Source organism: Atractosteus spatula, chromosome 14 (genome assembly GCF_055471065.1).
Source record: "Atractosteus spatula isolate fAtrSpa1 chromosome 14, fAtrSpa1.hap1, whole genome shotgun sequence".
Taxonomy (NCBI): Eukaryota; Metazoa; Chordata; class Actinopteri; order Semionotiformes; family Lepisosteidae; genus Atractosteus; species Atractosteus spatula.
Window position 1 is genome coordinate 18,843,149 of NC_142719.1, and position 15,582 is coordinate 18,858,730.

General features: G+C 44.6%; 1 protein-coding gene across 3 annotated transcripts; it reads right to left on the reverse strand.

Moving 5' to 3' along the window:
- Positions 1 to 1,366: 1,366 nt before the first annotated feature.
- ptger1a (prostaglandin E receptor 1a (subtype EP1)) lies at positions 1,367 to 13,610 on the reverse strand. 3 transcript variants are annotated; one of them, XM_088933500.1, is made up of 3 exons: positions 13,515 to 13,610; positions 8,586 to 9,459; positions 1,367 to 3,613 (listed from the first exon to the last, which is right to left on the reverse strand). In XM_088933500.1, exons 2-3 carry the CDS (start codon positions 9,423 to 9,425, stop codon positions 3,347 to 3,349), a joined length of 1,107 nt encoding a protein of 368 aa, XP_088789626.1. In that variant the 5' UTR covers positions 9,426 to 9,459; positions 13,515 to 13,610; the 3' UTR covers positions 1,367 to 3,346. The 3 variants fall into 3 exon arrangements, with proteins under 3 accessions (XP_088789626.1, XP_088789624.1, XP_088789623.1); XM_088933498.1 differs by lacking the exon at positions 13,515 to 13,610 and adding an exon at positions 12,195 to 12,586; XM_088933497.1 differs by lacking the exon at positions 13,515 to 13,610 and adding an exon at positions 10,454 to 10,674.
- Positions 13,611 to 15,582: the final 1,972 nt, after the last annotated feature.

Sequence of the window (15,582 nt, forward strand, 5' to 3'; positions counted from 1 at the left end):
CAAACTCCACGCAGACAGCACCACAGGAACTGCACTCAGGGCCCCAGCACTGCGAGGCAACAATGCTAACCACTGCACCACCATGCCATACACTTTTAATTATCAGAAATTAAATACTGAGTGATCACATTAATAAGGATCTCTTTATTTGAATATTTTAAACTATTAGCTACTGAATAAAGGGGATTGGTAGACCAACAGCTACTGTACATGACCAACAACTGTCTGATTTAATTTCTGGGATTTACTTTGCCTTGGATTCAAACTGGATAGTTAATTAATTCCTGTAGGGATGAAGAGTGGAGTTAAACCACGTGCAGCAGTGGTTTATGATGAACCTCGAATATGAGGGAAAAAAAGGAGTTCAGCAAAGTTTTGTCACGGAGCACACACCTTGTTAGTGATCTCAGAGGAAGAACCACAAAAGACTGTGGATTAATGCTCAATTTGAAGCTGAATCTAAACTCCAGCCCTCAGGATGATAATATCCTTATCATACCTGTAAATGGTTATGGTAGGGTGCCAGGCAGCCACTTCACGAATACTGCGTGGTCATGAGTGCTCAAGAGATTAGTTCTGTTCCAGCTCTCTCCACTCCTTAGCCTGAGGGGTTACTTTGTTTTCTGGTGTGAATTTATTGGTTTTCATTTGGGATTATGTTACCTATAACAGAGGTTCCCAGTCCTGGCTGTGGAAGTCCACACTGCTGCACGTTTGCCCTATATTGCGTTTCATAAGTAAGATAAAATCCCCAAACCTCTGAGTGGAATAATACCTTTTAACTGTTCAATTAGGTAATCAGACTCAGCTGCAATCAGACCAGCATGTGTGGGGGCCACTATGACCAGGACTGGGAATTCCTGACCTATAAGAGGTAGTGTGCTGTGGCCCTCAAGGGTGAATATCGTGAATATCGCTCCTCTGTTCACCTACAGATGGGACTCAAAGGAATGACTGACTGGACATGCCAAAGGGCACTTGCCTGGGTACTGCCAATCCAGTGCCCTCCGGGCCACACTGTCTTTGTCCGAGGGGAAGTATTCCCCAAGGTCCCATCTCTACATTTCATCTCTCCAAAGCGCAGCGTCCACGACGCGGCTGCTGGCTCGGACTGGCACATGCTGGTCGCCTTAGTTACACACAGCTTCCCGATGATGACGAGAGCAGCAGCGTGCCAGGCCATGCCCGCGTTCTCAAAATCAGACAGTGCCGGCGTCTGGGGCTGTTTGAGAATTCCTGGTCCACTGCAGGCAGTGAACAACAGCCTTGAACCTTGGAGAGCTAAAAAAAACAAAACCTCTCGATAGCAGTTAAGATCAGCTGTACTCCCGAATGCCTCAAAGGAAAAAACAACAGCAGAACATTACGTCAGTGATAGTTTATTTATTTACAGTACATTCAGTAGCTTTACAAACCTTAGCTTGCACTTCTCCCAGATAATTGGGAAACCGACTTAGATAATAAATACACATACACAGTATTTATACAACGAAAGCTTTTGATCTCACATATACAAACAAACACTGGTAAAGAGCATGACATTGCTTGGTGTAGCAACATTCACCTGCAATTCAGCAAAACCAGCCTTTTACAGTTTTGTAGCACTCTGCATTTGAGTCCTAGCCTCAGGGCGTCCTTCAGAAAACGCCCAGCAGTTTGAGTCTGGGCTTGGGGGGGTGAAACTGTAAAGAGGGCAGCTGTTAATAATGTTTAGAGATTCCCTGTGGAATCAGATAGGATTAAAGATGTTTATAAAAAACATCCAAAAGCTGGAACGGCACTTATTTGCTTTGCAGTTGCATTCCAGAGCGACAGAGAAAAGCCTGAAAAAGACTACTGATACACTGCATCTCAAACCGACTACTGATCTCCAATATAGAAACCCCAGCAATACCAACCTCTGCTCCATACACACACCTACACACCTCCAACAGCTTCATGACTGTAACCTTCTTTTGCTCCCTTCACACTGATATGTAAAGTGCTAAATCCCATCTGAACAGGTTTAGTTTTTGAGGACTACGTTGGCTTCTGGATATTCCGTCCCACCCAAGCAGGAAATGGCTTGTTTAGCTGAGTCTGTTTAACGCCCTTGCAGTTAAGATTCGACCACATGGCTGGGCTGCTGGTTCCAGACTCCTGCGTTGCTTCTTTCATTTCGGAAAGGAGGGGGCGGAAGAGATACTGAGCTGTTAGAATGCAAGGAATGAAATTCAATTCTCCATCGCCGGCAGACCATTCCATTACAGTGCTTTAGACCACTCGGCTACCCTGGCCCATGCACCTGTGGCTCTCTGGACCCGGCCTTTGCCTACCCCAGCTTCAACTAAGGAGGGACTGAGTGTAAACATGCAGCATGATTTTCTGTTGAAAGTACAGAAGGAGGAACAGATAAAATGTTTCCACATGAATTTTCTACATTCATCAGCATGGAAATCCTAAGCCAAGTGGAAATCAATCATTTGTGAAAAATCCGTCATTTTCCCACCCTGCTTTGTGTAGGGAAGTTGTAAGGAAAAGGGGATGGTTTTCTACATGTCCCATTCCTGTTCCCAAGAGAACAGAACCCACATCTAGTATCGCAATCGTAGCGTCTCCCTTGACGTTCTACATCACTAAGGCAAATCGGTTGTACAGCTCCACACTCCAGCTAGAGATTTAATGAAGAACGTTGCTCTGGATCAACCTAAATATGCTCCATTTTGCAGTGATCCACTGATGTATTCCTTGTATATCTGAACCTACCAAGACCTTGATTCTACTGCTGTCACTTCCCTGAGCAGTCCCATGGGATCAGTGGATGACAAGCTTTCCCCTCTTCTATAGTGCCTGAAATGCGAACCCACACTGCTTTCCTGTTCACTTCCCTGCTGCTGCTGAGGGCACAGTGCAGAGCAGCCCGCGTGGGAAACAGGACCTCTTCTCTGCCCATCAGCACCTCCCCTGTGACTGAGCAGGCAGTCGTAGGGAGGTCTTCCCCATGTCGCAACCCCTGCCCCTTAAAACTGCATGCACCAGCTTTTCCTTCCCAGGATCCCCAACGTTCTCTGCCCCCGTTCCCCTTCTTTAGGGATTCTTAGGGATTGAGACTGGGATGTTTAGTCTTCTTGCCCATCAATGCGTTTCCTGTCTCCAGGCTGAGTGCCTTCTGTCAACGCACTGAATCGGGAGGCATGGCTGTTTCGTGGGAACTCGCCAAGACCCCCGATCTCCTCCACGGATGGAAAGAACCAGCCCAGCTTCTGGGGGAGCGGTAGGAACATTGATTAATGAACAAGTGTCCCCTCCCCACCACCTTGCTTGTCCTCCAGACCTCGAATGGGCTCCTCTATCCAGGCTAGTGTCCTCACACCCGGTTCACGGCCATCTTCTCCGAACCCTGGAGGGAGCTGATCTCCCATCGCCGAAACGTGCTCCCTTTCAGGTCACTCTGCCCCTTGGCGATGGTGTAGATCTTCCGCAGCACAGCTCTCCGCAGCAGAATGTACACCCAGGGATCCAGGATCTGGTTCCAGGAAGCCAGCCGGACCCCCAGAACCATCAGCCGCTTGTAGTACTGGAGGTCCGCCTCGCAGTTGCTGTAAGATTTGGTCACGGAAATCATGCCGAAGATCTGAGGGAGACAAAACCGCAAGTTTTCAGCTTTTCTGTCCAGTTTTTCACCACTTCTTTACGAGAAGTAAAAAGGACAGAGACTAAAGCAGGCAGTCAAGATTCAATGTTACCTTGAAACTGAGTCTCTGGAGAAAATGCTTTCCTGCACAGTTTGCAAAGTCAATTCTGTTGACGATGCAGAAACACAAACTCTTTTTTCAGCCCCTGCAGGGTGCAGTTTTAAATAAACAGTTGTTGAAAACAAGTTTCAAATTCTTCTGACACAACACCTTGAAGTAAAGGAAAACCACGACTGGCGAAGACAAAAGGGCAGTGTAAACTGAGCTATACATTTCACACTGTGACAGATGCTCTATTTAGTTTGCTTTTTGCTGCCTTTTCACTCATCCATTATTTTCTAACAGCTTCATCCAGTTCAGAGTTGCGTGGGAGCCGTTGCCTATTCTGGCAAGCAATGGGTAGGACACACCCTGGACAGGATGCTACTGCATCTCAGGGAAGACAGACAAACACGCACACTCACACTAGAGCCGGTTTCCCCAGAAGCCAATTCACCTACCACTATGTCTTTGGACTGTAAGAGGAAACCAGAGCACCCAGAGGAATCTCAGGGGAGAACATACAAACTCTACACAGACAGCACCCCAGGTCTGGAATTGAACCCAGGGCCCCAGCACTGCAAGGCAGCAATATTAACCACTGTACCCTCATGCCACTCAGAGCTTTTTCAGTTCAGCCATGCAGTATACAGTATACTCAATTACACAGGAGTTCATTGGCAACGCATTCTGATGACTCTGCAGACATGCTGACAGAGTTGAGCCTGGGAGAGCAGCTGTGCACTAGTCATTGTTCCTGGGCTTATCTGTTAATATCCTCTCCCTGTCACTTTCCTCCATCTATAACCAGAGAGGCGTTTTCGCAAAATGACACTGTTATCTGGCTTTAGATGTGACACCTTAACAAAACATACGAAAGCAGCTTTTCAGAGAATTTGAAACACTCTTCTGTTGTCATGGTTTGCCTCGTCAATTAAAAACAAAGCAAACATCATGTAATACTCTGCGTCTGGCAGTCGGGGGACAAGACAAAGCAAAATAAAAAAATGGTCAAAAACAGGCTTTGTGAAAATGAAATTTTGATATTCCATTTTGGGTTGGTATAAAAAAAGCTGTTAAAAAGATGTGAGGCTTTGTTTAAAATGGGTACAAAACATCCTATTTTTGGCTTTACAGACAATGAAAAAGTGGCATTTTAGAATTACTCATAAAGGAAAAAACAGATGGAGGCTATCATTTATTTCACTAGCTGAACATGTTGAAATGGTGTGTCATATTTTCATACTGTGATACCAAGGTAAGAGATGTGCAAGTCACAAGGCCAAAAGCTGGGCTATTTTGAGCTTCAACTTGCTCACAAAAGAGATGATAAATGATTACACAAAGCAGCCTGCTGCTTAGGTCTTACAGTGCAGGCTCCTGAGGAGTTCTGTGACCTCTGTCTGCCCCTGTACCACAGTTTGCTAACGAGTTGAAAGGCTGAAATCATTTGTTACTTTCCAGATGACTTTATACGGAGCAGCAAAGATTGAATCTTTCTGTTCTTTAGTGTTTGTGCTCAGGAAAGGTTCATCTCCTTTGGCACTGATAGACTAAAGAGACAGAACCTTTTTAGTCTAGAACACTGAAATAACGTTCAAGTGCATTTAAACCTGAGAATAGCAGGCACCGCTTTACCCAAAGAGTTGTGGGAGTATGGAACAAGTTACTTAGCCATGCTGAAGTAGATATGCTGGTTTATTTCAATTATTTACTACCAAACAGGCTAGATGGGCTTAATTTTCTTATCTTTACGTGTCGCGAAAGAGAGCCCCAGATCTGTTGCTCAAGCAGTACTAAAATCTAAGGATGCTTGGAGGCAGACGCACTGAAATACTGCACAAAAAAAAAATGCCGGACACTTAAACTTCAGCTTTCCAAATTATTCAGCTTCTCCACAGAGACCATGACTGAGATTTGGATGTAGAGGCCAAAAAATGCTAAATTATCGACAGCTCTTCTCAATAAGCGAGCAAAAAAGCACAAACCCAGTATTCCCACTGAAAAAGACTGAAGCAGAAGTGTCTGTCAGTTTGTGTTATTAAGATTCGATTGCACAGCCAAGTTACATTGAAGCATTGTGATGGATGTGGTGACTTTAGTGAAACTCTTGCTTTATAGGAGTTTAGGAAGGATTTTCTGGGTGATTCCTTTTTCCTGCTTCCTCATTTTCAATACAAAGTTTGGTAATTACAATATTTGTACAGATGGATTTCCTGGAGAAATCCCAGTAACGCTCAAGGCTACAGCAACAGTGCAACAATCTGGGATTTAAACCCACTATTTCCACAAAGCTTTCAATGTCTAGTCTACTAGACTACAGTCATTGTACGGTTTTTATAACTAAATCTTGGGAAGGATCACACAGCTCCTAGGAATATGTTTACTCTCTGACATTACAGTATAGCCATATGTTACTGTAGTAATACACTGTTATTACTGTGCAAACACAGAAAATTGTAACCATAGTAAGGGGAGTGGTTGCCTGTGGAAAGTGCATGAACTTTCCTAAAGGACTCCCAGACAGAACCAGAACAATTCCCGAGAAATGCACATGTTCCCAGCACTGTATACATTACATATTCACAGACAGGTCAAAGGTGCAGCCTGTGTCTGCTATTTCCTGCCGTTTCCTTCCTGAGCTTTTGAATGTCTGATTGCACGCCTCAGGAGTGATTATCTTCCCTCTTCAGCTTTCATTGCTATTTGCAATCTTAAGTGTTCAAGAAACAGCCTCTGAGAGATGACTGGTGGGAAATAGCAGGTATTAATGCATCATTCATCTGAGTCCCCAAGTGGCTAATGCATCACCAGTGGATGGTTCAGACACTGTGGCTCATTATTGTTTTTGTTTCCTGTAAAAAGCTTCCTCTTAATCAGCTATTAGACACCTCTCAACAGCCTCTTTTCTATTTCTGCCACCCAGAATATGACATGTCAGAAAATGACTCTTGGAAAACAAATGCCAGAAATACAGAAATGAAGAACGTATGAAGCTCAGATAAAACAGAGCCATGGAGGCTCGTGAGGTCAGAACTTAGCCTCTCCTGCCACAGCCTCTGTTTTGCTCAGTACACAGGCAGATTGCTCTGTACCAAGATTGTCTGTCTTCCTATAATTAATAATAATAATAATAATAATAATAATAGCTTATACTTATATAGTGCTTTTCTGGACACTCCACTCAAAGCGCTTCACGGGTAATTGGGACTTCCCTCCACCAGCACCAGTGTGCAGCCCCACCTGGATGATGTGACAGCAGCCATAGTGCGCCAGTACGCTCACCACAAACCAGCTATCAGTGGGGAGGAGAACAGAGTGATGCAGCCAATTCATAGATGGGGATTATTAGGAGGCCATGATTGGTAAAGGCCAGGGGGAAATCTGGCCAGGACGCTGGGGTTACACCCCTACTCTTTTCGAGAAAGGCCCTGGGATTTTTAATGACCACAGAGAGTCAGGACCTCGGTTTTACGTCTCATCCTATCATCTGGAGATCCCTTTGTTACACAAGTTCAAGATACTGATTGAATATATTGGCTTCCTATTGGTCATCAGCTCCCATACAGACTTTACCAGCAAGAAGACAGCTTTGAAACCCCCACAGCACTGATCAAACACTATGTGTGTAGTAGGATCTCTGGGGTAGTTGGGAGAAGTGTTCAGGTCTCTGGCTCCAAGCTCTCAATGCAGACACTTCTCACTGAGAAAACTGAGCAAAGTACGTTATTTCTACTGCTTCTCTACATAATCAATCAGCAAGAAGACACTTGTGAAACCCCCATAGCACTGAACACTATGTGACTGTTCAGTAGAGATCTCTGGGGTAGCTGGAAGCAGTGCCAACTCTGGATCTCTGGGGAAACTGGGAGTGTAGTTACCAGTCAGCAATGGGGATTTACGTGCCACAGACCTCCCGTCCATAGGCTGTCCCATCCGCTTCCCACTAAGTGCTTCCACTTCCTATGTGGAATCTACATGGAAGTGCATTTAAAACTAGGAACAGGAGGCACTTCATTTCCCAAAGGGTATTGGGAGTGTGGAACGAACTATCTAGCCAGGTTGTTGAAGCTGATACCCTGGCTTAATTCACGTAATGACTGGATGAGATTCTCAGCTCAAATAGCTACTAACTGCCAAACTGGTTAGATGGGCTGAATAGCTAACGTTCGTTTAATAATAATAATAATTGCTTACACTTATATAGCGCTTTTCTGGACACTCCACTCAAAGCACTTTACAGTAATGGGGACTCCCCTCCACCACCACCAATGTGCAGCCCCACCTGGGTGATGTGACAGCAGCCATAGTGCGCCAGTACGCTCTCCTCAGTGGGGAGGAGAACAGAGTGATAAAGCCCATTCACAGATGGGGATTATTAAGAGGCCATGATTGGTAAAGGCCAATGGGAATTTTGGCCAGGACCCTGGGGTTACACCCCTACTCTTTTTGAGAAACACTCTGGGATTTTTAATGACCACAGAGAGTCAGGACCTCGGTTTTACGTCTCATCTGAAGGACGGCGCCTTTTTACAGTATAGTGTTAGGACCCACATGGACTGCAGGGTGAGCGCCCCCTGCTGGCCCCACTAACACCTCTTCCAGCAGCAACCTTGTTTGCAACAAGTCTGCAACTTCTTATGTTCCTCCTTAATGCTACAGGATCAGGGACGTGCCCCAGCTCTGAAAGCCAGTTGGGAGTGTGAAGTACTTCATGTTTGTCCCTAAAACGGGTGTTTGTGAGCCTCTGTCGTCCTGTGAGAAGCCACCGCCCTCCCCACGGCCTGATTGAGCCGTATCACGCAGGAGCTCGCCCGAACCCCAGCCGGCAATGGCGGCCCTGCAGTCCGGCGCTCGTGCCCTCCCACTCACCAGCAGGGGGCTCCAGCAGATGCAGGAAGTGACCATGATGCCCACCAGCTGCACCACCATCTCAATGTCGTGGGACTTGGCCCGGCGGTTGTAGGTCCTCTTGCGGAGACGCGCCAGGACCAGGGTGAGGCCGCTGGTGGTGTTGCAGACCATGGACACCCCTAGGGAGGTCAGGCCAAGGCCAGAGAAGAGCAGCACGAAGATGACATCTGAGGCGGTGATGTCACTGTCCACCTTGATGAAGCACCAGGTGCCGGGATACTGCATGCCATAGGCGCCCAGCTGGAAGCAGGGCAGCAGGGCCACGCAGAGGGCGAAGAGCCAGATGATGGCCAGCGACAGCTTTGTCCGGGTGGACGTCACCAGGGCCGAGTGGAGCAGGGGCCGGGTGACACCCAGGCAGCGCTCGGCCGCCATGGCGCAGCCCAGGAATAGCGGACACAAGCCGAAAAACACCATGCACCCTCCCAGGAACTGGCACAGAGCGTCAGAGGAGGCGTAGGAATCCGGCACTAGGTACAGCCGCAGCACGAGAGCCCCCGGGATGATGTGGCCGGCGAAGTCGGTGGCCACCAGCGAGCTGGCGAAGAGGAGGAAGGTGGCTTTGGAGCGCCGCCGCATGCGGGCGTAGGCTTTGGCCAGGATGAACAAGGCAATGATGTTGGACAGGATGCCCAGAGTCATGGACAGCCCGGCAGCCGTCGGATCTGTAGGTTTGGAAGCAAAGACTCTCTCGTCGACCACAGTCATGTTGTCCCCGAGCATCCAGGTGTGGTTTCGGGAGTCGGCGGCGTCCTGGTCAGCCCCCGACGTGTTAAACTGATGCACAGCTAACATCATGGGGCTCCGCAGGTCAGGGCTGGTGTAAGGGGGCCTGGAGGACAGATGGAAAAAAAAGAAGAAATTATACTGTGTTGGGAAAGTGTGTCTGTAGATCGGAGCTACTTAGCGTATGTCACGTATATTCCCCTACATTGCAGAGTTTGGCTACAACCAGCTCCTTACCTAAAGAACTGATAAAATCAGCTGGCATGCAGCAGTCAAGCCTCTATACTAGTGCACAGCAATGGAATGGGTCAGAAGGACCATTTGATATAGCCTATAGCAAGGACTGCATATACAGTATATGATATATAATATACTGTAGAGCCTTAGTGTCTCCAACCACCTGGAGAGCTGCAATACTTTGTTTTTTTATAGGTGTCCTCAATCGGCTCATCTGAAACGGAAGACGGTTGGATTGAAAACTTCACAGCTGCAATGAAATGAAAACCAGACTCTTCCCTTCCCCTACAGGGAATATGAATTCGAATAATCTCGGGTTTGCAATGTATTAGGGCGACTGGAATCCTGTTGTTATTGCTGCATTACTCAATTTTACTTAAGAGACTACAAAATGATTTTTTTCCCCACAAGAGCAAAACATGGCGCTCCCCGTCTACGGAGAGATATGTTTCTCGTTTATACTCACAGATGGTGATTGATAAAACAGAAAAATGATAAGGCTTCGCCAGAAACACTAGAAACATGATTGTTACTGTAGATATACCCCAGAAAAGTCAAGCTAATACGGTGAGAACGGCGTTTCTGAACAGATATTCTGCGTAGCTGCGGTGGGAAAATGAAAATCAGGGTTATTTACAAATAGAGAATCCCCTAAGCAAACTTTTGTTTTTGAAGTGTAGACGTCTGTTGCTCTTCTTTTTGATCCTTTTCTAATACTTATTTTTCTGGAAGTGCAGAACTTCCGTATTATAAATTAATAATTTCAGGGGTATCGGTCCATCGAAAGAACCGAGACAGTGCCGAGAATAAATCATGACAGCCTAGAAAAAAGGAATTTTAGAATACAAAAAACGCGATCTTACCCACGTGTCGGTGAAAACATACAGTACGTTCTTATCGTGTGCGTTTCGTTTTATAAAAAACAAAAATAATTAAACGATGCATATGTAATAGAAACTTTTTCCCGAGTGTCTCGAGTACTGTGCGGACTATAGAAGCATTCCTATAAATGCATTTCTCTACAATTTCTAGTGCCCAGGATTGTTCCAAGCCATGTAGACTCTCCAGTGCCATTTGTCTTTAATGCCTGAGAGCAAGGCAAGTTAGGACAGTTCAGATGCCAGAAACTATCACGAACGCGCCTGCTCAGACAGGGCGCTATTTTAAGAAGTGATGGTTATCTTTTGGAGAATGAATCGTTCTTTCTTAATCTGATCAATGCTGTGCTATCTCCGACTTGCCACAGTTTTTGTATCTAGCACGAATAAAAATTTAAAAGACCTGGGAGACCAGTATACAGTTTATGATTCCAGTCGCCCTAATACATTGCAAATCCGCATTTCAAGCTTGTATAAAAAAATCACTGAGCGGAATTAATCATTAACAAATATGATGCTGTTTTAAATGTAAGTGACGAAAACATCTTGTATTTAAATACTAAGGCTTCACCCAATTTGTTCAATAATATAAAAGAATAGAACCAGACGTAGTCAGTCTAATACACTAAATTAAATGTTTTTTTCAGTGGATTAATAGCAGAGAAAATATGACTAACAGGAAGAAAACAAACGACCGGTTAAAAATAAAAATAAAAAATCAAGTAGAAAAAGGTTTTAGATATTTTACAGCGCAGTTTGACACAATTAAAAATATGTATAGGTTTAATGCTCAACTTCAGGCAATTAAAATCAACGTTGCACAGACACAGAATTCGTCGACGGTAACAGACCTGTAGGTTATGTACAATTATTTTTTCTCCGCACTACAACAGTTTCTGGTACGAGGGCTCGTTGGGAGTCGAACTGGCAAAAGCTATTGGATAGCAGACGCTTTGCATGCAAACTTCTCCTCATTCATTCCGGTCTTAGACACTGTAATAATGATCGAGTCATCAGTCAGGAAACCGCTTCTCAGAAATTAGCTATTTTGCACAAAAAAAGTAATTATTATTATGAGACATTCTGAAGAACTAAAAATGCTATTTAGTTGTGAAAAATATTTTAATTACATTTAAAGATATTGATTTAAATGATCGTTAAAGCTAAACAGAAAATTCGGTTTATCTACCTTGTTTTTATAAATAGTTAAGAAGTGGTCATTTCTCAGAGCGCTCATTGTTGCTCCTCTGTGACAGCAATGATTGTTTCAAAATCAGTTATGTCCACAATAATCTTATTTAGTTTCATTATATAAGATACATTAATGATATTAGCCTTTTTACTGCTGTAGTGTTTCTATTAACATTTTAATAACATTCTTTCCCTTTTAATTTCGCGTGCAGGTGCAGACACCCTTTATAACTTATAAAGACATACTGTACAGATCTACTGTACAAAGGCACACTGACAAGTCATGAAATTCCCTTGATAGCACTCATTCTTGTAGGTACATGATGACAAAATTAAGCTTGTCAAAGCACAGGTGAATTTCCTTCTTTTCACTATAATTCATACCAAAAACCCTTTCAAAAGGCCCTTCTTAAGCAAATGACATCAGGCTGTTCACGACAACGTTTTGAAATTAATGCCTACATCAAAAGGTTTCAGGGATAGTTAATAAAAATGCTCTCAAAGGGAAAGGGAAGTACATTTTCCAAGAGTTTACCGTTTCAAACAAAGATTCTTTGGCGACGGTGAAAGATGACATGATTTGAAACCGATTTAGCTTTTTAAATAATTTTCAGCTTTCCCTGTTTAAACTCCTGTTCCGATAAGGCGCTCTCTTGCTTTTTAGTTCTTCACGAAGTCCAAACCACAGTCTTGTACACTTCAAAATCAAGCCGTTTCAGGGAGAAAACCGTTTTCAATTCTTCCTGCAGCGCGTCTCCAAAATGACTGATTCGGGAATAAATGCCGTTCATTTTAAATCCGTTAATGCGTGACGCAGGAGTGAAATATCCTTTTATTCTTGAAAGAAAATACAAATACATGATCCTTCACGCGTTTAGTCATGTAAAGCTAGACCCATCTGTGTACTGTATGTCCCCATCTCGATGTAATGCCTTTTCACAGGCAACCACATTTATATTATTTTTAACCTGTAGGCGGCGACTCGAGGGGGCGGCGAAGCGAATCGATTTGGAAACAGCAGCGTGTGCCAGGTACTACGAGAGAGGAGCTGTAGTGAATATGGAAACCAGCGGGTCTTCAGACTCAGCAAGATTAATGTCCAAGTATTTAATGCAAATCCAGTCTGTGTGTGTGTGTGTTTCAGGGATCTTGTAACAGTTTCATTTACATGAAGGTAAATAAAACGGGAAAAAAAAAAAGATTGAGAACCGAGCCACCCTTCCTTCCTACGGCTTTGAACAGAATTCTCTCGGGAAAATAACCCCAGAGTTGTTAAATTTAGTTTTTCTTTAGAAGAGTATCGCGGATCACACTAAGGCGAGAGAAGAAAGACACCTTGGAATTACAAATTTGAAAACGCCTGTTTTTTTCTAGTCTGGCGGTGGGCTCCTGAAAGTTTCCATTTGTTTTTACGCAGTAATGAGTAACGGCCCTTCTTCAAAATTGAATCGTGCATCAAACTGCAAGGCGGTTTTATTAAGTTTTTGCTTTTTTTGTCAAACAAAAACGTTTGGAAACAGCTTTTCAAAGCACACTGTTTGCCTTTGCATACCTGACAAGGAAGTATTATAATTTTAATTAAACATTACTGCCTAATAATACTGCCAGTGAATAAAAAAAACCCAAATCGAAATGGAGGACATCCACAAGTGGTACACAAATTTCAGTGTACAGTTTATCACCGATGGGTTTCAGAGCACGGTGCGACACTAATTAACTCTCCTGAGTTGTACCTTTATATCTGGCAGGACTGGAGAAAACTTTAAATGAACTGTTTTGGGTTCAGTAGCGGGCATTGAACATGACTGAAACCCCTCAGAAAGGTGAAAGGTCATGCAGAATGCACATTCTGTACCTGTAGTATCCCAGTATCCCCCACCAAAGAGGAAGAGTTAGAGCTCCAGCACAAACAGCCTTGGAGCCCAGAAGAAGGTGACCAGAGTGCTCTTGCATGAGCTGTGCCTGGAAACAGAGAAAATAGTGTCAGTGCTGTATTTAAAATTTGGAAGCTGGCCATGGTAAGAGTCCGGGGCGGGGATCTCTAAGGCACCCTTTGCCACTTACTTTTTTTTATCTATGTGGACCTTGTGTAAAAAGGTGTCAGGTCACCTCTACAGTTTTGGCCAAAGCTGTTTGCAATCATCATCGTTCAATATCTCTCCTATTCGTAAGGTGGCAATAACAAGGAAGTGAGATTTCACAGACAGTATAGTTTCCTAGGATTAATTCCAGTTAAACTCAGCTGCAGCTTAATTCAGGTCATTAGCTGTTGGCATGAGTAAGGATGTCGCTGGCCCTTAAACAGTTTTATTAGGGAAATGCACACACATAGCCCTGCTGTATTACATGGAGAAGGACGCCACAAAGTACAGGAGTGGTCTATTTTCTCAGGAGTGCCTGTCACGACCGCCAGCCAGCAGAGATCAACGCGTAAGCGAGCTAATCAGCACCAGCAGCAGGTTACTATTAACAAGCGCCGCCGCACGAGTTAACACACCTGCAATTGCTCTACCGTGCGGCACGCCGGGTTATTTATACTGTTCTAACCTGCTTCCCGTTGCTCAGTATTGAGTTCACTTCTTGTTGCTCTGCCTAGCGTTTCTTTACCTTTTGCCTTCCTGGAATTCTGACTACACCTTTTGCCTTCGGACTTCGGATCTTGTCTCGCCCCTTGGATCGTTTGCTATCTGTGTCTATTTCGGATTTGACCCTGCCGCTCTCTTTTCGACCACGATTCTGTCTCACGTTTGGATTGTTCGCCACCAGTGCCTTTACCGGATCTCGACCTACCTTACGCCTTCGGACTACGACTCAGCTCCTGGTTTTGCTCTGTTCGCTTACTTACCTCCCAACGACTCCTGTATCTGCATCGGATCCTTTTCACCTCTTCAGAGCAGCGTTACAGTGCCTCTAAGCCACTGTCAACAATACCCTTTTCTCTTTGAGTATCTGCCTCAGGCCCTGCATTTGTCATGCGACATGCCACTGCAGTTGTGCCGTGAATTGTTCTGCTTCATTCGGATCGCCTCCAGCTGTGTTTATTGTGCAACACCACGCCCACACAAGATTCCTGCCTGTGTTGTGGGGTCACACCTCTTGTCTCTGAGGTCCCCGCATCACAAGGGGCACAGCCAGGACATTTTCCTTTGGCACCTTCAGAACATGAGCAGCGCAAGACCTGAGAAAGAAAACACGAGAGCATCAGTTTGTAAGAAAGGCTTCAAACGAGAGGAGGTCATTGGGCCCGTCTAGCTCGGTTGTTAGTAGTTGATTGATTCAGAGAATCTGTTTTTAAGCCAGGCTTAGACACATCCGAGTAGCCTATTCCATTAACCCAGAAAAAAAGATTAAATTGATCCAAATTAAGGTTTTATTGTGTGATTTCAACCCTACTTTACAGACTAAGCAGAGGGTGTTTTCAAGGAGCATTGCTAATTGCAGACAATAAGTAGGACAATGACTGAGAATGAAGTTTCCAGGTTTAAAAGCAGTTTGACAAGTGACACACACAGAGCCCTGTAAACTAAATAGCCATATTCTTACATTTCGTCCATCACTATTTTGGGGGGTATTACATACTTTACTCTGCGTTGCCACAAAATAAATAAGCATCCTGTTACACAGATCATCCACATTCAAGTCACAAATTTAATTAATACCTGCTTATCTATTCCCTGCTCTGTGGACTTAGAAGACAGTGTGAACAGCAGAGCAGAATATTTCATTAAAAACACCCAGACTGTGAAATTCAATTGAATGCATTGTTGAATCGAATCCACCACTGCATGTGTCCAACTACAGCCCCACTGTGCACCCAAAAAGATAACTGCATGGTTTCCGGTACAGGATATTGTGGAGAGCCCCCCCCCGTTTGGGATCGTCTCATGCTCCTGGGAATCTGTCTCCGAGAACGGGATGTCCTC

Bases quoted from the DNA above. Each gene is read 5' to 3' on its own strand.
- ptger1a (XM_088933497.1), bottom strand. From the start codon at position 10,473: ATGTTTTCACCGACACGTGG. The intron at 9,460-10,453 runs GTAAGATCGCGT...TCTGTCCTCCAG, and splicing joins ATGTTTTCACCGACACGTGG to GCCCCCTTACACCAGCCCTG. The intron at 3,614-8,585 runs GTGAGTGGGAGG...TGTCTCCCTCAG, and splicing joins TCTGCTGGAGCCCCCTGCTG to ATCTTCGGCATGATTTCCGT.